Raw genomic sequence first — 26,796 nt, forward strand, 5'->3', positions numbered from 1 at the left:
CTCATGCACTCAATTGTCTTTCCTCGTCGACCCTGCCTACTCAGTCAAAACAATGGCAACATGTTCATAGAATGCGATATTTCAACGCAATGTGGTAAGAATCTGCCCTCTGTACAAAAACGAGCGCACAGGATCTTAAACCTGCCAACCGTGTCTTTGGTTAATTGAAGTCCAGCTAAGCTGCAAATCTTCTGCCGATGACCTGTGTAGCAGACCACGACGTGTATTTACCGAGGTTAAAATGTATATTTCTCAATCCCAGCACATACATTAATACAACTAAATATATAGATAATCTACGCCTTTTCAATCATATCTCAACGGCTATAATAATTTTCTAGACGTTGAAATATATATATATATATTTTCTAAATAGTGTAGCGGCTAGTTTTGAACTCATATTGCATACCATACAGGTACGTGAACAGGTACGTGAACAGCAAGAATACAAAATTGGCGCCTTTACGCGTAGCAAGGTGCCCGTTGTAGATGGCGCTACATATCTAATTAATGCAATTAGGTATTCATGTTCAAAACGAGGCAAACTGTTCTTTGTCATGGCGGGACGCTAGCACATGTCTTCCAAAGGAAAATTACTCACTTATATTTGCTCTATTTGTAAGTATTGACACTTGATATTTGTTTGTCTATTTAAATGTGTATTCCAACCACCACATTTGAGTGTAAAAATATGCGATCGCTGACTGTCAATAGTGGTTCTGTAAAATTTTGGCGGTGCACGTTCTTTCGTATTCAAATGCCAATGACTGGGGATGTTTTCGTTGAAAAGTAGGATGTTTATTTAACATTATCAGTCATATTTGCAAGTAACACCTGTATTAAATTGGTTAAAATTTTAGCTAGATTTGCAGGAGAGCAGTATTTAAGATTGATATTCTTGCAAGGTTTGGAGAAAGCACTGCAATTTTGATTTACGTGGTCTAATTTGTCAAATTTGCAGACATGATCAAGCACGGGCAAATTGCCGACGCTGAATTTGATTGGTTCAAAATACGTTCATGTCATTTTTCGAGGTCCCTTTGTTTACAGAGAAGAAAGGATTTTTTTACACAAGGGAAGCTTGGTTATTTTGAGAAATTGACATTCTACAGTGGAAGAAGCTTTTAATTTGACAACATTTTGGTTTCAACATGGTTTTATAGAATTAAAGTGTTAACTGTTATTAATATTTTGTAATAGTTCTTGTTCTGATGATTCACACATCTGAGTGTTTAACTCTGACTCACACAGTACCCAGTTCCATTACTGTTTACTGAGACAAAGGACACTCTTCACCTCAGGATATTACAAATAAACATATGTGTATGAAATATCATAAATGATGTTTTATGTATGGAAGTGTGTTTGAGATGAAAATTGAAAGATATCAAGGTATGATTTAAAATTGTTTTCAATTTTTACTTACCTTGACATAAAATTGTTTCCAATTTTTACTTACCTTGAAACATGAAGTTCACATGTTTTGAACTTTACTTAATGAGAGCTTATTTTCACACAAAATAACAACACAAATTTCATTTGATCTAAGATTTGGTGTCTTTACTTTGATTGATACTTGGAAAGTAAGTGTCACTCAATTTGAAAATCACTCATTATCTAAATTGTTGTCTTTTAATTTGTTCACATTTATGTTGGAAATGAAAGTAGTTTGATAAAGGTCTACTTTTGTAGTGTTCTGTAGCCTAGATCTTTTTTACTACTATTTAAGTATTTACATGTTATGTACTGTAGAATTTAATTTTTTACAAAGAATCACAGATATATTGCTAGTTGTAAACTGGATCTGGGATATAATGTAACAAGACACACAACAGGAGATAAGTGCCATATTATCATTTTCATCCAGTCTTGTGCACACTGCTGTTTTGTTATGTTATATTGTTGTGAAAGGGAGTAGTAAACAGTGGAATTAGTAGAAATACAAGTTAATATACTGTTGTAAATAATGAAATAAAATAGTCCTCTTTGGTATCTATAGAGTTTTTGGTGATGGCTGATTCAGCGTCCTAGTACAAATTTTTATTGCCGCTGGAAGCGTAGATAACAAAGTTTGGCTTCTTCATATGCTTAATTTTACCACAGGATTTATAAACACAATTAGTAAAAAAAATATAAACACATATGCTGCAAGTGATTACACACGATAAGCTGTCAATCAGATATAGTATAAACATCATTATAGCCGATAGATCATTAGATGATGATTATTAAATTGAAAACGATTGTGAAAGAATTTGCAAGTGTTAGTCACTAGCAATTTTCATAGTTAACTTGTATTTTGTGGGTATGCGAGCTGAAATTTGAACAAAGCAAGCAGCTAAGCAGAAATTTTCAAATTCTGATAGGTCACTAAAAATAGGAACCTCGGGAGATGTTTTTGGTCTTTTTGAAAGAAAAGCCTTGTCTTGTCAAAAGCAATACTACTTTATTTTGCAAAATGCTCATTTCAATATGGTTCTGTAGCTAAAATATATAATCATAAAAGATTTTTGTTTTTAGAGCAGTTACTGTTATTTATTAGTATTAATATCTTTTTAAAAAGTATGATTTCAAGATGATTACTCATTAACATGGTAACAAATTGCAATAATTTTTGGTGCACAGATGAAACATATTACAATACTGGTCAGGTTTAAAATAAGTTTCATACCACTAATTTTTCACTTAGTTAGGTAGGGGTGTGGAGTGAATCATTTAAGGTTGGGTGGGGTATGAATCACATTAACCCATTACGCGATATACACGCCTTTTAACGCCTTTTTCACCCCCCCCTTTTTTGTTGTCTCTAATGCTGAAAAAATGCCTTATTTAGGCCCCCAACGCTTGTTTTTGTTTGAGAAATGTTAAAAAAATTGACCACTTTTTTCGGCCCGTCCCCCAACCAAAAGATATATCAGGGGGTTGCCAGAAGGGGGTTGTGCTCCCTTTTGGGGGGTTTGAAGGGGGGCGGAGTCCCCCTCATTGCCAAGAAAATTTTGGACTTGTGAGAGGCTATAAATGACCCCAGATTGATCATAAGGTAACGTGTAACCAACGCTGAAAAGCATTTGACTCTATCTCAATCCATTGAGAAGTTGCAGCACTTTGAAATCAATTTTGATGGAAAAAATCAATGCAAAATAGTGATTTTTGGCAATTTTGAGATGTCCCCTCGTTGCCATGGTAACAGAAAATTTAAGCCTGAGCATGTTGTTTCAAGGACAGTCAACATTTGTGCCAAGTTTCAGGGCTCGAATTTAATTTTTTGGGCCACTAGCAACTTTTTGCTAGTGGACAAATTTTTAACTAGCAAAAACTGAATTCAACTAGCACTTTTTACGACAATGATTTTTTAATTCCAAAATAAATTTAATTATTTGATGTGCTGAAAGACAAAGTTGTTGCTGGATATAGAGAATAACAAAATTAAAATTGTCATTTATTTGGACGAGTTCGAACTGCCCGGGGTACGAATCAGCAACGTAACTTTCTACTCAAAACTTGATATAGGGGGCAGGGAACTTTATCAAATGTAAATATACATGTAAAAAAATAAGAATGCAATATTGTCGCCATACCGACGATGTATGGTCTGGATTATGCGCACAACAATCGGCACAAAATATTTTGGCAACATTTCCATCGTCATTGAGTTCGTACGTAAGACTGACGTGCAGTTCTTTCTCCCATTTTTAGCTCACCTGTCACAAAGTGACAGGGTGAGCTTTTGTGATCGCTTTTCGTCCGGCGTCCGTCCGTCCGGCGTCCGTCCGTAAACTTTTGCTTTAAATGACATCTCCTCATAAACCACTGAGCCAATTTCATCCAAACTTCACAGGAATGTTCCTTTGGTGGTCACCTTTAAAAATTGTTCAAAGAATTTAATTCCATGCAGAACTCTGGTTGCCATGGCAACCGAAAGAAAAATCTTTAAATATCTTCTTTTAAACAACCCTAAGAGCTAGAGCTTAGATATTTGGCATGAAACATCTTCTTGTAAGTGTCTGCCAAGTTTATTCAAATAAAAGCCCTGGGGTCAAAATTGGCCCCGCCCCAGGGGGTCATTGATTTTCCCTATATGCATATAGTAAAAACTTAAAAAATCTTCTTTTAAAGAACCCAAAGAGCTAGAGCTAAGATATTTGGCATGAAACATCTTCTAGTGAGTTTCTACCAAGTTTGTTCAAATAAAAGCCCTGGGGTCAAAATTGGCCCCGCCCCGGGGGGTCATTGATTTTCCCTATATGCATATAGTAAAAACTTAAAAAATCTTCTTTTAAAGAACCGTAAGAGCTAGAGCTTAGATATTAAGCATGAAACATCTTCTAGTGAATGTCTACCAAGTTTGTTCAAATAAAAGCCCTGGGGTCAAAATTGGCCCCGCCCCGGGGGGTCATTGATTTTCCCTATATGCATATAGTAAAAACTTAAAAAATCTTCTTTTAAAGAACCGTAAGAGCTAGAGCTTAGATATTAAGCATGAAACATCTTCTAGTGAATGTCTACCAAGTTTGTTCAAATAAAAGCCCTGGGGTCAAAATTGGCCCCGCCCCAGGGGGTCATTGATTTTCCCTATATGCATATAGTAAAAACTTAAAAAATCTTCTTTTAAAGAACCGTAAGAGCTAGAGCTTAGATATTAAGCATGAAACATCTTCTAGTGAATGTCTACCAAGTTTGTTCAAATAAAAGCCCTGGGGTCAAAATTGACCCAGCCCCAGGGGGTCATAGATTTTCCCTATATGCATATAGTAAAAACTTAAAAAATCTTCTTTTAAAGAACCTAAAGAGCTAGAGCTAAGATATTTAGCATGAAACATCTTCTAATGAGTGTCTACCAAGTTTGTTCAAATAAAAGCCCTGGGGTCAAAATTGGCCCCGCCCCAGGGGGTCATTGATTTTCCCTATATGCATATAGTAAAAACTTAAAAAACTTCTTTTAAAGAACTCAATAAGCTAGAGCTAAGATATTTTGCATGAAACATGTTCTAATGGGTGTCTACCAAGTATGTTCAAATAAAAGCCCTGGGGTCAAAACTGGCCCCGCCCGGGGGGGGGGGTCATTGATTTTCCTTATATGTGTATAGCAAAAACTTAAAAATCTTCTTTGAAAAAACCCAAATAACTAGAGTTTAGATATTAAGCATGAAACATCTTTAAGTAAATATCTACAAAGTTTGTTCAAATAAAAGCCAGGGGGTCAAAACTGGCCCTGCCCCAGGGGTGTCATTTTTTTTAACTATATGTGTATAGTAAAAGCTTTAAAAATCTTCTTTTAAAAAACCCAATGAGCTAGAACTTAGATGTTTAGCATGAAACATCTTCTTATGGGTGTCTACCAAGTCTGTTCAAATAAACAAATAAAAGCCCTTGGGTAAAAATTGGCCTGGGGGTGGGGGGCCTATATACAGGTGAGCGACCTCAGGGCCATCATGGCCCTCTTGTTTAACCGTTTTAACTGAAGGTCTGATTGTCTTTCTTTTGATTACTGTGAATCATCTTCTGTACTCAGAGTATTGTTATCGGAAGACACATTTGCTTCAGTAAGTGGGAAGAAGTTGGTTATTTTTCGTTTAGACATTTTATTCCGATCACGCTTGATTTACACGGACAAAATGACATTTGCACTGGTTTAAATTTGTGTACTTTTTTAGCGAGGTTAAGGTATAGAAAATGTAAACCAGACAGCAAGTGCACGCATAGTTTATAACTCGGCTACATGCGAATATTACGCCCCATTTATATTTCGGATTTTCCTGACGAGCGTATTCCGTTTTTTCTTCAACTCACAAAAAATTGCGAGTGGTCATAAATCTAACTGGCAAAATCATTTTTCAACTAGCATTTTGCGAGTTTGCGAGTGTTAAATTCGAGCCCTGAAGTTTGATTAGTGTTGAAGCAGTTTTTATAGTATTATAGCAATTTGAACTTGTAACGGGAGACTTTTCAATGAAAACAGCCATTTTTCACAAAATGCTCATGAAGTAATGGGTTAAGTGATAGCTCCAGTTTTGGATATTGAACAAAAATGGATTAGGCTTGTAAAAGTCTTGTAACCATTTGCAAACCATAATATGTATTGAAATGGTGGTCAGTGGAAGGTGCACTGTGTAATTGTTTATCTTCCTGGACCATTGTTAAGTTCACAATGTGATGAATAACCTGAGTTTGCTTCCCAAATTCAAGAGAGTAGACTGTAAAAATGTAGCAAGTGGAACTCGCCACCAGCGGCAATTTCGTTAAAACTTAATATAATTGTGTCAAACTGCTTAAGAAGAATGATTAAAATTATAAGTATACATTTATTTGATTGTACATGTATTATATTGTTGAAACTATAAAATAATCAAAGTTAAAATAATATTTGTGCATTTGTTTATTTGTGCAGATGCTAATGTATCAAGATACACTTGATATTGTATGCACAGTGAGTTGAGAGTATCGTCTTACTCTCATTAGAAAGTTTTTTGTTAAATAGCTAAAGCTAATGGGAAAGTCAAATAATTCTACATTGTTGTTGATTTATTTTTAAATGGAGATTAAGCTTGATTGTTCGGAGACGGTTTGATTGCATGGCTAAAAATAGCTTTCTCGGGGATATCCAAATCACAATAATGGTGAAATATGTATAATAATATGGTGGCAATCAAATTTACTTGTAAGAAATAAGTAGACCTGAACTATAGTCAGATTGCAATGAGTGTTCTTGCTTGAAATTCAGATTAGAAATGACCTAGGAACACTAAGTCTTCATAAATAATTTGCATTTCTTACCTCTTCAGTAAGGCTGGCATTGTGGTATGCTTACATGATTTTATTCCAAGCATTTCTGGCAGTCTTTCATTTTTAAAAGGATAAAATTTCCAAGAAAGTGCACATGCCTTATTTTTGCACCATACCCTGTTTTTATCATTGATAAGCTAAAATTGTTTAGATGTTACAAATAAACAAATGTATATAACATAGATTTAAGTATAACAGTCCCTAATGGGCACCATTTGAATCAGCTTTTCATTAATTTTATTCTTTTTGTGTTGCATACAACAAAGTTGCGGCTACATATAAGATCACTTCTCCATTGTCAATCTGTCTGTCACAAAACTTGTCTGGGCTTCTCCGCAAAAACAACTGGACTAAGTTCTCAACAAATCCAGTCGCCTGCTTGCATTTGCGAGTGAAAGTTTGGGTCAGGCGAAAAAACAGTTATGTAAGATTCTCTGGATCCAAATGATGCTTCTCTTAACATTTATGATAAGTTTACAAATTGTGATCACTTCTCTTTATCTGTCCATCCGTCTCAAAACTTGTCCAGGCTACTCCTCAAACTACTAGTGCAATTTCATTCAAACTTTACCAGAATATTGGTACCAAGTCTAGTGCATATCTTCTTTTAATGATTTTTGTCAGAGTTATGACCCCCTTTAGTAATTTTTAAGTTTGTCTGGACTACTCCTCTTATACCACTAATGCAATTTCAATGAAACTTTACAGGATTGATCAGTAGCTCAAGTTCTTGTGCATATTACATAAGTTTCTATGTTGAATGATTTTTTGCCAAGTAATGGCTATCATGAGGCGACACATGATCACTGAGCGCTCTTGTTATGAAATTGCTTTATTACACTCCTGCGATGTGTGAATGTGATTAGTAAAAGATTCAAAATCGCTAAATTGAGTCAAACCCTTAAATGCTAGGATAAAAGATAGCAGTACAATTATTGTTTTAAAGGCACATTGTATCTCAGAAAAAATAATTGTTTTCTTAAGAAAGGGCAAACATAAGTTTATTAACATTTTAAACAATGGTTTTAGTGCCTGTGAGATGCTTTTCACCTGAAGAATTCAAGAAAGTAGCACTGAATGTGAAATAGTTCATTATAATATATTTGTAGAAAAATGTAAACAAAGCAGTGTCTATTCTAGGAGGGGGGATAGGAGGATTCACTCATATTTTTAGAAAATTCCCCCTGGTTTTTTCAGGGAGGGGGAATTTTACAAAGAGAAAGAAGGAAAAGGATCAACAAAAGTAATAAATTCTCACTTTTCGATAAAAATCTCCTGTTTTTCCGAATCCTAGAATAGACACTGAACAAAGTAGTATTTTGATTTCCATTCAAAATACTTGCTCACTATTATTGTGCTAAAATTTGCAAAAAAAAGGCAACAGAAGGTGAAAGACAGTTCATAGAAAGGAGCAATGATTCAAGCTTTTTTTTTTACACCAGTTATAGGAAGCTATTGAGAAATAAAAGAAAAAGCGTTTCTGGGGCATAATGGGCCTTTAAAGGATGGTAAGATTTTGAGTTTGCTTTAATTGCTTTAAGCAGTTCTGACAGGGACAGGTAACATCCTTTGCAATTTTTGCCTTACCGTTTATACATTATTGTCTACTTTATTGTTCAGTGTTTTGTTTGAAGTTAAAAGTTTGTGACCACTTGCCTGACTTGCTCCGTAAAGTTAACAATAGTCCTATACGTTGAAGACTGAGTCACCATCAGTAAACAAAGTGTTAATCTTAGCTCAAATAATATCATAGACTAATGTGATAAACAAGCTATCTTTGTTGTAGGTATTATATTGATCTGAGGTAGTCTTTTTTTAATGAGATAATTCTGGTGATTATGAAGTCAAACAGGTATAAAGAGTTAAATGCTCTCAGCCGCATTGCTTTAACTGTATCTGGTTTCATGGTCTTTTTGTGTAAAACTGCTGATTTTCAGATTAGAACTGTGATTTCAAGATTTTACTTCTTGATAAAAGTTTAAAACAGAGCAAGTCTGAACAAACAATGCCTCTCGAGACCATTTTCAAAAGAGAAGTACATGTTACTGGTACAACATGTATAACAGATTGAATTCTATCTGGCATGTGGGGGAAATCTCCAAGAATAAAAGATACTAGACACATTTTCTGATAATAAGAAAAACTTGAATTTCCAATGGTTATTTTTGACTATGCAAGGGCTTACATTTAATTTAGTCTTGATATTCAACATTCGATTTAATATTGATTCACAATTTAGAATATTATTTCTCCCTTTCTTGTGCAAACATCTCTTTATTTTTTCTGAAGAGAGGTCACCAGTTTAGTTCTTGACTTGCTTGAACCCTGAAATTAATTTTAAAGGAGCTTGAGTATTAAGGAAACATGATAACTTTCAGTAAATTGTATTTGGGTTGTCGGCCACTTAAAACTTAACCTTGTTGTATGTGATAAAACCAAAACTGACTGAATCAAATCTAAAATGGACCACTTAAAAAAATTTTTAACGACAACCCCTTGTATCGTTGTTGAGTAAAACGAGCATGAATAACACCATTACTGCAGTTTATAAAACATATTCAGATGCATTCCACTGTGCTGTCATTATATGTATTTAAACAAAATCAATGACAGTCCCTTTTTGAGCCTCTGTTTTGCATTATTGTTAAATAAATTGCTTAGAATTCAATTCATTTGATTTTGTAATGTTTGTATATCTTTCAACTCCATTTTCATTCAGTGCAGTGTTCTGATAGAGTTACACAGAAATAGTTAAACACGATTAATTATTGATACAAAATTGTCTGAAACTTAAAGTGTGTGGAAGTGCTACTTGACTTCTGCATTTCTACTTACCAATTAGTATTCTATATATATGACTTTCTTTAGTTACTAAACAAGTTTGTGCATTTGAAAATTAGAATTAATTGGCATATTTAGTGCAAACATTGAAAATGCTTTAAATACAAGAAACAGAATATTTGTGGTTATATATAATGACTTTATCTTGGCATTAATCACTTACAGAATGTACATGTAAAACTGTGTATCATTCTCTCCTTCCATATCTCCAGACTTCTTGTTTAATTCTCTAGGCAGCTGTGTTCATGGTTCAGTGACAGAGGCCGCCAGATGTTGACTACAAAATGTTTCCAAGTCTTAAACTGAGAAAAACATGTTCCATTCTAAGCTTTCAAGTTGTTTTACCAGAATGGTGGAAAATTGTTTTATTTTCTGACATAAACTTGGAAGAATTGAGTTATTGTTTAGAGAATAACTTGATATCATTATTTTACTATAATATTTGAAGTCCATAAATAATTGTAGTAGTACAAGATGTGGATGAAAATTATAATGGGAATACCATTGTTGTTAAATGTAATTTCAAATCCTTCATAACTTCCTAACACTACTGTTTTATTTCTTTGAAATGATTATAGATCAGCAACTTTATCCCTTCATTCTGTTCTGAACATGACATTTTTCCTGTCAAGCTTTCAATGCAAATGCTTAAAGCTTGATATTAAAAAAAAATACAGTTATTGAAAGTAAGAAATATTGTATAGTAAAGTAGAAGGATAAACTGTAATGAAAACATCCTAGTTAAAAATGGTAGTGACCTAGTTAGTCAGGTGTGTTAAGTACATGGCACACCTTTTATGTTTGTAATGAAACACGTAGTAGTGTAAATGACTGTATGTGAAATAGGTGTAGTACCTTTACAGTGTGTAAAAATGACACATTTTTCTCAAACCTCCATTCATACTTGGTGGGAGGAATTTAAATTTGGCTTGTGACTAAGACTTGGTCTGTTATTTTATTTAGAAAACATCATTGACAAAAAGTTGCATTTCCAAATCTTGAATACAATTTGTAAAATATAATGAATTGATATTTTGAAAGGCATTAGTTTTGAATAATTTCTATTTCTCTACAGCTAAATCATTTATAGACACACTGTAGTGACTAGTGAATTTCTGTAAGAATTGCAGAATAAGCATGCACATTATGCCAGGTTACATCATCTATGATGCTGCAGTTTATACTACAGGGATATTTGATGTCAAAACTTGCATGTGTTTACAATTATTTTCTTCAGAATATAATTTTCTATTTCAATGAATACCAGCTGGCTGTAATATGGTAAAAGTGCATTTGGTATCTTGCACAAGTCTCTTGTTATGCAAGGGGATGCAGAAATTTTAATCTTCAGTTTACAGGCTAAATTAGAAATGATTTGTTAATTGCAGTTTTAGATTTGTCTTTTCCACTAACATTATAATCATAATAGAAGGCTTGCAATGGAAATTTTGACATTTTCTTGAAAATTGTATAAATCTTTATTTTAAAAACAAGCTTTCATTATACTGACATAAATTAAATATTGTTACAGGAATTTTGGATAATTATGTTTCAATGTACTAACTGGAAGTTTAACATTGAATATTTGAAAAATGGATGATCAATAAAAAAAAAATCATACCGAAAAACCAAAATTTCACTGTGAAATGTGTTACGCAGCACGTCTCTCAAAACACCTTGCTTAATAATATGATCAGTTTGTTTTAAGGACAGCAATTGTTGTATATCATTGTTAGATTAAGAGCCCATAAGGTCTTGTCATTGGCTTCTGGGAAGCTCTTTGTTCTACTAATACTACAGCGTAAAATCTAAAAATAAGAATGACTAAGATGTTATTGTCGGCTGTCTGAAAATCAATTTAATATTGCTAACAAAGAGGCTATGCCATGAATAAATGAAAATAAAGCTGAAGAAACAAACTTGCCATCTGTTCTCTATTTGATTGTATAAAATGTGTCTCCCCTTAGTTATTGACATTTTAAGCAGTCAAATATTCATCTCTCCAGATGTGTCTTTTAAATTAAAAAAAAAAAATCTTAAATGCTAAAATTGGAATTGATTTTTTGAAACAAAATAAATGAAGAGACAAAGAACTTATGTGGGCAGGCGTTAAACTTGACTACTTTTTGTACTGTAGAACACTGACCTTTTCAAAAATATTTACTGTACAGTTAACCAGTAGTTATCAGAGTTATTAGACCCTGACAGAGTGCACTTAATACCTGGTCACTGAACTTATTAACAACTTAAGTTGATAAACATTCATTACAGGTCTATTGTTCAAACAGTATGGGAGAGCTGTATAGATGGGTTATTTTAGAATTAATTAAAAAGAAGAAATGTTGTATTTATGACAGTTCAGAGAGATCCATCATATTTATGTTAAATGGTCTCCTAACTTTATTAATTTCCTTCATAAACTTAAAATATACATGTATAGTTTTAAGATACAGCCTTTTTAAAAATGATAAGTTAAGAATGGCTTTGTTAGTTCTTTTTAGAATTATTCTTGATTATAGTGAAACCAATAATTTTGTTTTTCCACAGTATCAGGGTGTCCGTTTGACCCTTGAATTGACACTTTGACCCTTCATATTTCCAAAAGACCTGATTTGACCCTCAGGATTTTAACTGGAGGGTCACATTTCTGTATTGTAGTATTGTTATCAGCTGTTATGAACATTTTTAGGGTGACATAATACACTGGTGTTGCATTGGTCATTATTTTAATATTTCTTTTATAATTATGTACAGTGCAAGTAAAAGATTTAATTTCTCAACTTCAATCATTGATCAAAATATGGGAAGAAATCCAAAGAGAGGGATGTGATTAGTTTTATCCTTATTTAAATGAATTTGGTGCTTACTAATTGGTCATTTTCAATTATTTGAATATTTGATGTCAATAAATATGTATCATTAGTGATTTATTGTGAAATATTATTTGAAAAAGAAATGTTGATAAAATTCTAAATGATTTTGTTAGTGCTTTTCTACGATTGTTTACTCCGTTCTTCAATTGGTTGTGATTTGTGTTGACAAGTTGACATAAACAAGAATGTTTAATGAGAGAGAGCTAAGTTATTTAAATGTTTTATTGGTTAATGTCTGGGTAGAATAGATACATATTCAGAGTTATGTACTGGGAATAGAATCATTGGTGTCAGTTAAAGTTCATTTAACTATTTTGAAATGGTCAAATTTTGTTTGCTTTTCTAATAATTTTTCCAATATAATGTAGGAGTTTGACTTTATTGGTTATTTGTTGCCCTTAAGTATCCTATATTTTATCAATATAGGTCATTCACTTGGTTATGCTATCTTATAACAAGTTCTTTAAACATTTCAAGGGTTTACAGGACATTATTTCTGTATTTTAGATGAGCACATTTATTCCCAAAGGCTATATCAAAGTTTATTCAACTTCTAAAATAAAGAAAGGTTAAGAAACTCTTAATCAGGAAGGAGATTTTGATATTTAAATGATGTTAGATCCAAGATAAAGATCATTCCTATATTTCATCTGTTAGATCAAGTTTAATACCCTTGCATTGTTGAAAATCTTTGTGGCTGGGATGGAATTTGAGCTTAGTGTTATTAAATTGATGGATATACATGAGATTAACTTGAATAAAATAGAGTCCCTATGTATTGATGATTACTGGGATATGTTCTGGAGTTTAGATTTAGAAAATTTGTTTGAAGGTTTGTGAGTTTCAGTATGAAGTTATTGTAGGTTTTTATACCTTTTGCGTTTAATAACTTTTACTGTTTTTTGAAATGATACATAATTTATAAATTATATCTCGTTTTTATTACAGTTGACATCAGAGGAAAAATATGTTTTTATTATCACCTGCAGATGTAAAATGTGATTGATTTATTATGAGATACAATTGTACAATATTGTAAATTATGATAATAAAAGTATGAAGTGCTTTAAAATAGATCTAGGTCTCGCATATTATGTTATGGTACAAAAAAGTCTGTTGCTGTGGTTATATTGATGTATATTTTACTTATTGTAGTGTAATAAATAAGAAATGTTGTGGAATTGGTTCACTGAATTTGAAGTAAACAATTATTAATCTACAGTTATTTCTACCAATATTTTAATGTAACATAGTATTAGATTAATTTAATGATGATTATTAAAACTTGAACTTCAGTTGATATTTATATATTTTCAGAATCTGCTGACAGTGAAACCCAAGATTCAGTGATGGCCTCCCCAACACCTTCACAGAGTGACACAGTCACTACTGCTTCAAACTCCGACTCAGAAATGGAGTCAGCTGGAAATCCAAACCTACGATGTTTCTTATGCCACGAGACCTTCTCCATTCCGAAAGTGCTAAGCTGCTTTCATACGTTTTGTCAACCTTGCTTGGAGAAGACTCAAGAACTTCCAGATAAGATTGCTTGTCCAGAATGTCACCAAGATACTTTTCTTGGTGCCAATGGTTTAAGTGGACTGTTGCCTGACTATGCTGTAAGCAATCTTCTGGAAAAGACAGCTCTTGACACTAGTGCCTTACACTGTACTGGCTGTAAGAGTAAAGACACCAATGCAGTGGCTAGGTGCTTTGATTGTGCTAACTTCCTCTGTGCTAATTGTGTTATGGCACACCAGTTTATGCATTGTTTCGAAGGACATAGGGTTAGCAGCCTTACAGATCTGAAAAATAATAAGGAAAATGGAAAGCTAGAGAAGCCTTTGTATTGTCCACGTCACAAGGCAGAAGAGCTGAAAATCTTCTGCAAGACTTGTTCAATTCCAATATGCAAAGAATGCACAGTGTTTGATCATGGTCGAGGTCACGATTGCCAGTTCTTGACTGACAGTGGAGATAAACAGATAGCGCAAATGCATCTGATGGAGCAAGATGCAAAAATGAAAATCACGGAACTAAAAACCACCTCAAAGAGCATTGACCACATTGCCAGCAGGTTGCAGGTTCAATATCACAAGGCACAAAATGACATTAATGATACATACAACTTCTACCGTGCCATGTTGGAAGAGAGGAAACAAGAATCGCTGAAAGAGTTGGACCAAGCATTTAACAGCAAGCAGTTGTTGATTAACAATCTTGGCACTAAAATTCAGGAGCATATTGACAAGATGTACCTGGGAACAGAGTTTGTGGATAAGATTACTAAATTTGCAACCATACCTGAAGCTCTGATGTTCAAAAATTTGGTTGAACAGCGGTTTCAGAATCTGTTTAATTTCTCACCAGACACAGACAATGAAAGCTACCATGATATCGAATTCATATCTAACTTCCAGGCAATCCAGACTGGTGTACGAAACACTTTTGGCTATGTTCGAGAGGGACCGAGCGATATATCACATATCATAGCAAAACCTCAACCTATAGCTAGGCCTAATGGTATTGTCTCATCCATGACTCCACCACCTGTGACACTCAGCAACACACAGATGAATGGCCAGCTCAATGGTCACCTATTTGACCCTACCAGTATTGAAACCATCCCAACCAGTAACTTTGGAACCACTAATCAGTTTGAATCCACCAATAATCTGCTGTTCCCCACAACTGATACGTTCACCACAAACAGTGATTCTAACCTGTATGAGAAATGGTCCAGCGGTGGTTTAGATATCTTCCAGAATGGAATCGATGTGTTCTCCACAAGCAGTTACCCATTGATGGACATCACAAGTAAACTGATCTCAACCAATCTTTACCCACCAAAGTCCCAAATCAAGCGCCAGAAGATGATCTACCACTGCAAATTTGGAGAATTTGGGGTCATGGAAGGTCAGTTTACTGAGCCAAGCGGCGTTGCAGTCAATGCACAGAATGACATAGTGGTTGCTGATACAAATAATCATCGCATCCAAATCTTTGACAAAGAGGGACGTTTTAAGTTCCAGTTTGGTGAATGTGGTAAACGTGATGGGCAATTGCTTTATCCAAATCGTGTTGCTGCTGTAAAAACCTCTGGTGACATCATTGTCACTGAGAGAAGTCCGACACACCAGATACAGGTGTACAATCAGTATGGACAGTTTGTCCGAAAGTTCGGGGCCAATATTCTTCAACATCCCAGAGGTGTTGCCATAGACAATAAGGGAAGAATCATCATAGTTGAATGTAAAGTTATGCGTGTGATTATATTTGATCAGTATGGCAACACCTTGCACAAGTTTGGTTGCTCAAAGCACCTCGAGTTTCCAAATGGTGTTGTAGTGAATGATAAGGAGGAGATATTCATCAGTGACAATCGTGCTCATTGTGTTAAAGTGTTCAATTACCAGGGACAGTACCTGCGACAGATAGGTGGTGAAGGCATCACAAATTATCCAATTGGAGTGGGCATCAATAGCCAAGGTGAAATTCTAGTTGCAGACAACCACAACAACTTTAATCTGACAATCTTCACGCAAGACGGCCAGCTGATCAACGCACTAGAGAGTAAAGTGAAACATGCCCAATGTTTCGATGTAGCCTTGATGGATGATGGCTCAGTAGTTCTTGCAAGCAAAGATTATAGACTGTACATTTACAGATATGCACAGATTCCTAGTCTTGGCATGTAAGGAATTTTTTTGTCCGCCAAAAATGGCTGTAAGCACTGTATTATGTTTGCATGATTTAAACCTGTCTGGTTAATCAGCTGGTTTGGGGAAAACAAGCTTTTTGGTTCAGCAAAATGCAAGAGTATTAGTTATTGAACTGAAATGACAAAATGTGCTTGCTAATGTTAATTTTTTATGGCAATTTTTTTGTAACTTTTTTTTAATTGATATATATTTTTTTGTTATTGAAGAGGCATTTCGGCAATAGTCTCTTTGTTACAAGGGTTTTGTCCATGTATGGCCATGTGCCTGTTACTAGTCATGGTGTAAAAACTGCAAATCAAGCATTGTATTGCATCTGTTGTCATGGCAACACAAAAAAAGGTTGACGGTGGTGATAATTGAGCTGTTACTGATTTTTTTTTTGAGCTGCTGTGACATGAGAGATGGGTCGATTCCGATGGTCAGTATTTAGCTGAATGCATTATGCAAATGCATTATATCAAATGTTCTGTATTTTTTGTACAGGATCAGGCTGTCATAATTGAAAAAGTCCACCATTACTATTTAATGTTACTATTTATGAACAAATGTTGAATTATTTTATGATTATTTTTGTCATTATTGTGATAGATCTTGTTCGTTGTTGTGCTGAAGCACAGCTTATTATTATTTAAATGCCACTGTAGCTTTCTTTATTTTGTTTTTTGTTATGTAATGTTATATATAATTTAATTTAGTTGTGCACAGTGTTAGAATTCTCAATTGGTTATGGCCTTTGTTTATTTCTCTCTAGTTAATACAATCAGTATACATAGACAAAATCACATTTTTTTGCAGTTGTTGTTTTTATTTTAGTCTTGTTTTTGTTGTTTTTTCTTTAGATTTAATAATGATTATGTAGTTTATTGAGTTTATAGTAAAATTGGACCATGAGACTTAATTTTGAAAGCTACCTCAGCTTAGTTCTATGGGATGAATATCCAAAGTAAATTTTAGTCATATAGCAAGTATTCTAAACAAATGAGTTATTTAAGTCTGTAACTATTTAGGTGAAAATTTCTTATATTTAGTCTTTTGAAGTGAATCGAGTTTAAAAAACCTTAAAACATTTAAAGTCATATTTGGCAATACTATAGTACAACTCCTGTTTTGTTTAAATCTGTTACATAAGACATAATTTGTTATTGAAAATATCTCCCAATTTTCCACTTGCTTTAGTATTTATATTTGATAGTCATAATAGAAGAGATTAATATTTAATATGTTTTGCCATATGAATCAGGACTTTGTTATGTTGCCTTTGTTCAAGATACTCTTTATTTATAATCATACCCAATTTTTACTGCAGGATTTGTAACCTAATCAACACAGGGTAGTCAGTTTTGTCAAAGTTATCTTTCCTTTATTACTATTTATAGATTGTTTTTCTTTGTTCTTAAAATAGAATTGTCACTTGGTGCAGAGGTCACAAAAGTTCATGTCTCTTCATGTTTTTCTTTGTGTCTGATCCGCAATGATAAGGATACAATGAAAATTAGTAATCCAAAACTAATATGTGCCATAGATGATATTGTGATGTTTGACCATATTATCATATTGATTTTATACAGAAATCCCCGTATCATTTTAAACTCATTATCCATTTATTTTAATACTAGATAAATCAGTGATTGAATTGATAAATAACAAAGTAATCTCACAAACCAACGAATGCTTTGTTTATTATACAGATAAATAACAGTTCAAAATTTTAGGTAGATTCATAGAGCTGTTTCATAACAAGGTTAAATGGTTCGTTTTTCCTCTGCTTTTGGTAGAGTAGCACACAAGCTAAAGGTGTGGTAATTAAAGAAGTATACAAATATTTGAAATATGCGTGAAGGAAAAGGTTACATGATACTTATATGGTATATTTGTATTTATATAAACACTTGTGGTAGACAACTTTAAAAGTTGAATTCTGCATTGACTTTAGGGCTAGATTTGATTGATTGACATTAGGGTGTTTATTACTAATTCATTTTGAATTTATATAGTGAGTGATTGAATCATCATTCATCAGTCATCCTTTCACTCATCCTTGTTAAACTTTTTTATAAATAAATCAGGGAATTATCATAACTGCACTTTGGTGCTAATTATAGAGAACTGTTACCATTTTCATTTTGTTTGACTGGACAAATGTTTTGCTAAGCATGACATTTTAAAAGATGTCAAAGAAGGTTCTAAAGTCCCCATGTATAGTGATGTGAGATTTGATCCCAATACGTAAGATTGTAAGTGCAAGTTGTGTATTTGAGAAATGAAAGATGTTTGTTTGTTTGTTGAAAACTGCCAGTTTTGAGTGTATACGGTCTCGATCCAGTGTTCGTGTTCATGTGACCTCTGTTGCCAAGTAACTGTTCATGTCATTTGATGAATTAATTTTACTTCCTAGCTTTCAAATGCAGCAAATTAATTAAATTTGAAACAAAAAATTTATTTTTGAATTCAGTATCTTCATACGTTTCAACTATCTTTACTTTTATATACTGATGAAGTTGTTAAATCATTTTTCGCATAGAAACATGAAGAGTGCAATTTATGAGCAAAGATTTTTTATTTTATTTGTTTTGTTTGTTGTATTTTCAATCTTAACCTTGCCTAATTGTTTTCAGGACAGTATCTGGACTGTTTTCGATGTCATTTTTTTATAGTAAAACAAGAAATCATTGAATTTTTATATGCCATATTTGTTAGTAGCAAACTATTTTTGAGAACATTCTTATTTAGATAAAATGAGATAGAAGTAGTATAAACTGGGGTTGAGGGTTCCTTGTACACTGATCATTTAGCTTGATCTTTATTTTGTTGATTTATTTTTTAAAAGAAATATTTCAATGGGGGAAATACAAACTTTTGTAAAGTGCATTTAATATATTTTGTTGCCATTTTTGCTCGAAGACTGCCAAGAGGTCCATTGCATGTTGGACCTCTTAGGACGGTCAAAACACCTTGTTTAACTGATAATTACTACATTAGCTACACAGTGTTACAAAAAAATCTGCATTTATCAGTATTAATAGATTAGAGAATTGGTGATTATATTTAAAATGTTTGCCTTGAGCATTCATTTTTTCCTGACACAAGAGCAGTTCATTGTAAGAAATTTTTAACATACCTAAGGTTAGATTGTAAAAAGAAAATGCAAGGAGAATCCAGATCAAAATGCTATTGGTTGACGTGAAATAATGTGTGAAGCTGTTGTAGTAATTTTAAGTTGAGAGATGTCAAGTTATCTTGCTCACTTCTGTTGTTGTCCATTGCTGTCATTCTCATGCTTATTGTTTGGGTTTTTTGAACTGAGATATATATATTATTATATATAATGACCATAATATGAATATTTTTGTACATTTCCTGATTAGATACTTAGATTGTGCAAAATTTTGGATAGTTGTTTGATATATTGTATTCATATGTGGTTTAAAATTTGTAGATTAATATATCCTATATTTTGCTGTAGTATATATGCATTTTTATTTAAATTATATTTCAGAAACTGAAATTAGTACAAATCTTTTTTTAATCAAATTTTTACCAAGTTATGGTGTTAAAATTGTTTTTGGTTTGAATGTGGGTTAGAATTGCTTTGTCTGAGGCAAGGGATATTACTCAGATTTAAGCATTATTATGTTTGTGTTCAAAACTTACAAGGTTGTGTCCCCTATTGTGACGGAGTACAATAAGGCTTACAGCTGAATATGTGTTCCGATTTGTTAAAAATAATAATATAAATACAAAAAAAAAAAAAAAAAAAATTAAGATATAGCCTGTTAAATTTTTATTTCTGATATATGCATATTTGTTATATAAAAAAAAGCTGCATTTTTTTCACAAAGCAAATATAAAGAATATGGACAGCCTTGTTGTATTGTAGTGTAAATGTTGCCTCATGTGTCTTCCTTGATTATATTGTTGTTGTGTTTGTATTTTGTATAAGATATTGGTGAAGTATTGCTATCCCACACTGATACATACATTTAACATGCTATTAAATCAATAGATTGTATCAAGGCGTAATTCAAGGGTGGTATTTCCAAATTGCTAGTTTTAATGAAATCAAATATGTGAAGTATCCCAAGTTGAACCAACTGGGGTGACTGCTTGATTTATTTTTTGTCGTGGTAAGTACTACTGTAACTTTTCTTCCATTGTTGAATTTTTTTTATCAAATGTTATATGTTTGAGGAACATGAATACTCAATCAAAATCATTAGTCTCATTTTCCATAGAAACCATTCATTTACCTTAGTAACTGCAAACAATCATTGGTAGGGTGCTTTTTGGGCTTTTTTTACAGCCAACTGTTCAAGTTTAGTTTTGCAAAGTCAAATTAGGGTTATTTTTTACTGTTATACATCTGCATTTTTATATAAAAAAGAAGAAAAAAAAGTCTGCCATAAATCAACATTTTGACCAGATTTGCATATTTGCATTAAAATGCTTGTTAAATGCTTTGTATGTGATTTTTTTTTATAACTTCAAATAATTGCCTTGAAACATGGTACAATTCAAATATGCAAGTGTGGAATACCTTTGGTGAACATGTTAAGATAAATATTAAGTGTTCTTTGTTGTGATTATCCTTTTGAGGGATACAGTGCTATGGTTTGTTTATGGTATAAGAGTTTAGAAAAGTGTTTTTGAGAGGTTGTTTTTTATTTTCTAAAAGAAATGCATTAATACATGTTATTTGATAGTATTAGAATTTTTTTTCTTCAATAAAACTTCAGTTTTTGAATCAGTTTTCATTGATTCACTGAACTTTTGCCTACTTGTGGACCAAATAAAACATGTAAGTTGTTTTGCTCAATGTTCAACTTCAAGCAGTTGTATCTTGTGTGGTTGCATTTTTTGAAAGAAAATATATACAAAAAAAGACATGCCTTCGACAGCAGTAAAAACATTTAGAATTTATTACTTATCTGCATAATTTTTAGCCAAAGACAAAGTTAATAAATGGTATTGATAAAGAAAAAATCAGTAAAATAGATCATCACTGTTTTTAAACTTGATTTTCTTTGTTAATTTAAAGATGTTTAATATTAGAGAATCATTTTCATAAAATGATGAGGTAAAACTATATAAGAATGATAAATTTATCAGTATACTGATTTAAGTCACCATGGTTACTGCTATGACCTTAAAAAGGGCTGAACAAATAAGTCAAAACCTAGGAAAAACTTGGAATTTATATGACCGTGGTTAGATGTATTATTAAAAAGTGATCTGTCTATATACACTTCCATGAAGGCAAGAAAAAAAAAGAAGAGCTTTTCTCTAAAATTGTTAATGATTTAAACATTTTGGTGCATAATGTTGATCTAGTATATGTCTTGTTGAGATGTTATAGTTGGCTTGTCTTCTCAAAGCTGTATGATCATGGTCATGACAGAAAATTGAACTTTTTTTGATAAAATTAATTTTTAGACTTGCATGGAAATTGTGTTTAAAGTGACATTATGCTCATTTTTGTTGTCAGCTTAGAGCTGAATAAGCTATGTATTTAAAAAGATTGACTATTGTAATTAGGATTGACCAATTATTGATAATTAGGATAAAATTTTTAAAAAATGCTTTTTAAATGTAAAAAGACTGCCCCACTCTTTTGTATCAAATGAATGTTACTGATAACTTACAAAGGTTATTTTATAGACATTCCTGTGTGTCACAGAGTTATTGTTTATGTATAACCAAATCAATCATGAGAAAATTTCAGTATGTCCTTTTTCAGTACAGTCACCATTTACATTTAAATTGGCATAATGTCACTTTAAGGAAAGAGCTGTAAAAACATAGCTTATGTTTCTTTTGAATTATTTGTTAAACTTTTTGAGACGATAAAAAGGGATTAAAAACTAAATTGTATTTTGTACCAAACATGCAGCTTTGAAAGGAGAAGCATTGTTAAAATGTACCAGACTTCTGTCTGGGAGAGGGCATGTGTTAACATTTTGAAAGTTATTGAAACGAAAGACTTGTTTATAGTTATGTTTGGTTATTATATACTTGTACTATATATGGTATTTGTGGTAATTTGTTATTGTACAAATGGTCACGCCATGGCATTAAGAAAATGATGAATGTATCTAGTGGTTATGGTCAAAAAGTGCCTGAAAAGAAAATCTAGTTTGTTGAATTCTGCATAATACTTTCCATGGAATTTTCTTGAATGAAATTTTTAGTGCACAAGTTATCATCGTCATTTGCTGCAACAAAATATTGTCTGTTGTAGACACATTATATACACTAAGTTCTTGTAATGCATCTTAGCCTTATCTATTATATGACATTATGGAAAAACAATCAAAAACATGGCCTGACTGTTGAAAATAATTGCTTTTTGTGTTGTGTCAATTTATTTCGGGGCCTTCGGATACTACAGATATTTTGCCAAAAGAACGGAGTTTTGATTTTTATATGATTTATTTATATATATTTATGATGTAGTTATTGGTTATAAAGGTTTCTATCGTTCATACTTGTCGAAGAAGACCACTAGTTTTGTTTTCATACTCATTTAATCCATGTTTAATGTTTTGCCATATATATTATATGTTGTTCTTTCGCAGCTTCATTCCAACGTGTTTAACTACTTTCTGTGTTCCTTTTATTTGCATCTGATACAAAATAACTGACGTTTGCTCGCATTTTTGGGATAATATTTGCAGTCTTACTGTTTTATGTGTGGATATTATTTTTTTGTTGTTAATAGAATTTTTATACAGTTATTGGTGTTGTGCATGGTTTATATAGCTTAGTTAGTCCGTAAAAATGAGTTAGATTTGTTATACTGTTTAAAGTTTTAGTTATTTCTTGCCCTGTTGTACTATTTTTTAACATTATCTTCTACAGTGACAGTTAAAATGACAGTTAAACTTCTTTCTACACATTTTTCTGACATATGTTATTACAACTTGGAATTTGATAGGAAATAAATGTAATAATATTATTCCTGATGAAATTTTTCAAGTTTGAAATTGTGAGTCGTTCAAATTTAAAGTGAAAATTTCAGATTTGGTCTCAATCTTGTCATATAAAAATTTTCATATATACAGATAGCAAGTTGGGTTGTAGATTTTACTTTATAACAACTTATTTTGTAGTTTAACCCTACCTTGCTGGAAACGAAAAAAAGGAAGTAGCATTTTCTACCAGAGTAGGGCATGGTCAGACTGCACTAACTTAATATTCTCATCTTGATACCCCATAATTGGTAATGGACAGTTCCAAATACAGAAACTGGTCAAGTCCATTTTAATTATTTAGCAGGTTAAGGGTTAATATAAGAAATACATAAAATCCTACTTACAATAACTAATTTCTGATTAACTTTGATGAGTATATCAATTATTGGCTCTTACTGTATTGAAGCAATATGGATTGAATCCTTAAATTTACATCTGTTGTATTGTTGATTACAGGTTCAAAAAATAATAACAAAAACACAAAAAAAAAGAATCAAGTGTTGAAAAAGTTTATATTTTACTATGTTGAATTTACTGTTTGTGTTTTTATTACTATACTTTATTAGTCTTGAATGATTTTTGCTTTTTGACCCCAGTTATTTGGGGTGTGTTTTTGTAGACTTTGTAGATATGTTAGACATTTAGTTCTATTTTAGATTATTTATTTTGTTCTATTTGTTGTCTTGATGCCATTAAATTTTTGTTCTTGCTTGATATAAAGTGACCATCTAAGCATAGAGGTATGAAAAAATCTTGACATGAAAGTTTTGTGTAAAGAAAATTTATATTGAATGAATTTTTGGCATTATATAGCAGTTCAGGGAGAATCATATAATCATTATTTATAACGTCTGTTGAATGAATGACACTTATTTCAACCAATACTGTCACAACTTATTCTAAACTACAAGGAACTGTGAAAGATTATAAATGCTGGTACAAATATATTTTAGGTCACGGAACATATATCTGTTTCAAGTAAGTTTGTTGCTACAACAAAACAAAATTTAAGTTCATGTTTATGAAATGCACTTATCACAAAGTTGCAACAAAAAACAAAAATAATCAAATAATTTGACAAAAGACTCCTTAGATTTTTTTTCTTCAAAAATGGAAAGACAAAATAAATTATGATATTACTTGTTGATAGGTTGAATTTCCTTAGAGAATCTAGTGCTATTTGCTTGTTTTCATATTGTTAATCTCAGCCATAACTTTCCTTGTTATTAAGTTGTTGAGTCTGCAAAGTAATTCCATATTTCACTGTTACTAAAGAAGTCTCTGTTAAACATTTTCATTTTTGTTTTGTTATTTTCTCATTCTCTCAAATAGATTAACTGCCAGAAATTATTCCATTTATACTATATAATTCTCAAAATGTAATTTTTATAAAGTTGATTAGCAACTATTAAAATATAGAATGTAGCAAACATTTACAATGATATATTGATGTGTTTTTTCTCTTCAAGTTAATAAAATGATATGAATTTTGCATTTGATTTCCATTTATTTCATACCCGATTTATATTTTGTTAAGTTTGAGTATATATTTTGTAAGGATTTTCTTCAAGAATTTTTGGGTTTTTGAACTCTTTTTTTTTTCAATCACAACAGCTCATCTTCATTCTCGGCATCTATACGTAAAGTTAACTTAAAAAGTACTGCAGCATTGTAAATACATGTATTGGTAATTTTTGACAACTATTATTGAGTCTGATTACATGCCACAAGATACAGGATTATAATATTTTCATTTAATGTACGTTATTTAAGCCTGTGCTCAGTCATATTTATCCTATAGAAGCACATTCCATACCCAGGGTTTAAAAATAAAATTTCCTATCAAATATGTTGAAAATATTCTATGAAAAATTTAATTTTTGTTGAGCTGTTGAACAAAATAAAAATTATGTTTTAGAATTTGTATTTTTCTCTTTTTTTTTTAATGAACAGGTTTTCATATTTAATCGTTGTTTTTTCTTTTATAGATATGGTAGCATTTTACTTAATAATTCTGGGAAGTTTTTCATGTCAGCATCTGTTTTAGATAAATTTATCTATCAAGTCCGAGAATAGTTAAGATAGCATAGCTACTGTTTATTGTTAAAAATTTTAAAGATGCAAAACTGTTCCATATCATGTTAATTATAAAGCCGAAATCCTTTGTTTTTATATGAATTGTTATGTTCTTAAAAAGGTTATATAGACTGCTGGTTTATTAAGATACGTTAAGATCTGGGGCGTTATGTTACATAGTACAAATCCTGAAAGTAAATTGAATGGCCATGCTATGTTGATATAAGTATTATATATAAATACACGTATAGAATCCATGGTTTCTTGCTTATTTTGTCAACTAGAACAAATATCGAATTTGTAATAGATTAAGAGATGAGACTATATGCTTTATGATAATCTGTGCCATAATCATAGCACAACGAAACTCTTGTGCCAGTCACTTAGTATTTGTGTGAAAAAATAACTAGTTATCATAAAAAAGGGGAAAGAAATGGTCTAGTAATAAATCATTTGTAATTTCTTTTTATAGCATTTGATTAGAAACTAGTCAGAGGTATAACTTATAGTTGACAAGTTTTTATCCAGTTTACTTTCAGGTCATTTAACTAAACTGCCTTATATCATATTAAAGAAAAAAAATAACAAAATATATTAAATATATCACTTAATATATATAGTCCTTAGTTTGGTGTGTTTTTGTGTTGTTATTATTTATTAGAATTTTTAGGCTTACAAAAAGATCAAACTATAAAACTGATGCAATAATTGTAAAGTTTTTCTTATGATGATTATAATTGTTGGAAATTTATCGAACGAAATGGAAGAAATATTTTCCTAAGATCTCAGTGTGTTGAATGATGTGACTGTTTTAGGTCTTGAATGCTTCAAAGTTTATGGCCAAAAAGAAATGAGCCGTGTCACGACAAAACCAACATAGTGCGTTTGCCACCACAGGTTGAGACCAACATGGATCCAGACCAGCCTGCACATCCGTGCAGTCTGATCAGGATCCATGCTGTTCGCTGTCAGTTTCTCCACTTGTAATAGAGTTGATAAGCGAACAGCATGGCTCCTGAGTCACAAACCCACTATGTTGGTTTTGTCGTGACGCGGCTCAAATGTTCCATTGTAAAGTAATTAATTTTTTTCTGGCAGACTTGAAAGTACCAAATTATTTGACCTAAAAAACTGAAATAATTTCTTCATTCATTTGAATTGATAATGTTAGGTAAAGAACACAATGTGTTGGTGTTAATTGTTTCTGAAGAAGGCCCATCATTTTAAAATGCTTGTCCTTCATTGTTCAATCATCATTATTATCATACCGGTAGTTGTTGCCAGACTTGAAGTATACAATGATCATGTAAAACAGCACAATATCTCCCATTTCACCCACTAATGTACTTTTTAGCATCTTAGATTTAGTTATACACACTGTTAATTATAAACAATGATTTGTTTATTAAAGGTTCATGCATTAAAACATTTTCATCTGTCATCAAGTGTTATTATTGTCATCAGTTTTCATCAGTTTTGTTATACGAGTGTACATGATTGGTATTAATAAAGTATTTTGTTTGCTTCAATAAA

General features: G+C 32.0%; 1 protein-coding gene across 2 annotated transcripts; it reads left to right on the top strand.

Annotated features, from left to right (window-relative positions):
• The first annotated feature begins 463 nt into the window (after positions 1-463).
• Positions 464-26,796, top strand: LOC132740771 (B-box type zinc finger protein ncl-1-like). 2 transcript variants are annotated; one of them, XM_060728754.1, is made up of 2 exons: positions 464-618; positions 13,815-26,796. In XM_060728754.1, exon 2 carries the CDS (start codon positions 13,847-13,849, stop codon positions 16,193-16,195), a length of 2,349 nt encoding a protein of 782 aa, XP_060584737.1. In that variant the 5' UTR covers positions 464-618; positions 13,815-13,846; the 3' UTR covers positions 16,196-26,796. The 2 variants fall into 2 exon arrangements, with proteins under 2 accessions (XP_060584737.1, XP_060584736.1); XM_060728753.1 differs by lacking the exon at positions 464-618 and adding an exon at positions 732-1,392.

Source organism: Ruditapes philippinarum, unplaced genomic scaffold, assembly GCF_026571515.1.
Source record: "Ruditapes philippinarum isolate M1 unplaced genomic scaffold, ASM2657151v2 ctg6301_1_1_1_1, whole genome shotgun sequence".
NCBI classification, from domain to species: Eukaryota; Metazoa; Mollusca; class Bivalvia; order Venerida; family Veneridae; genus Ruditapes; species Ruditapes philippinarum.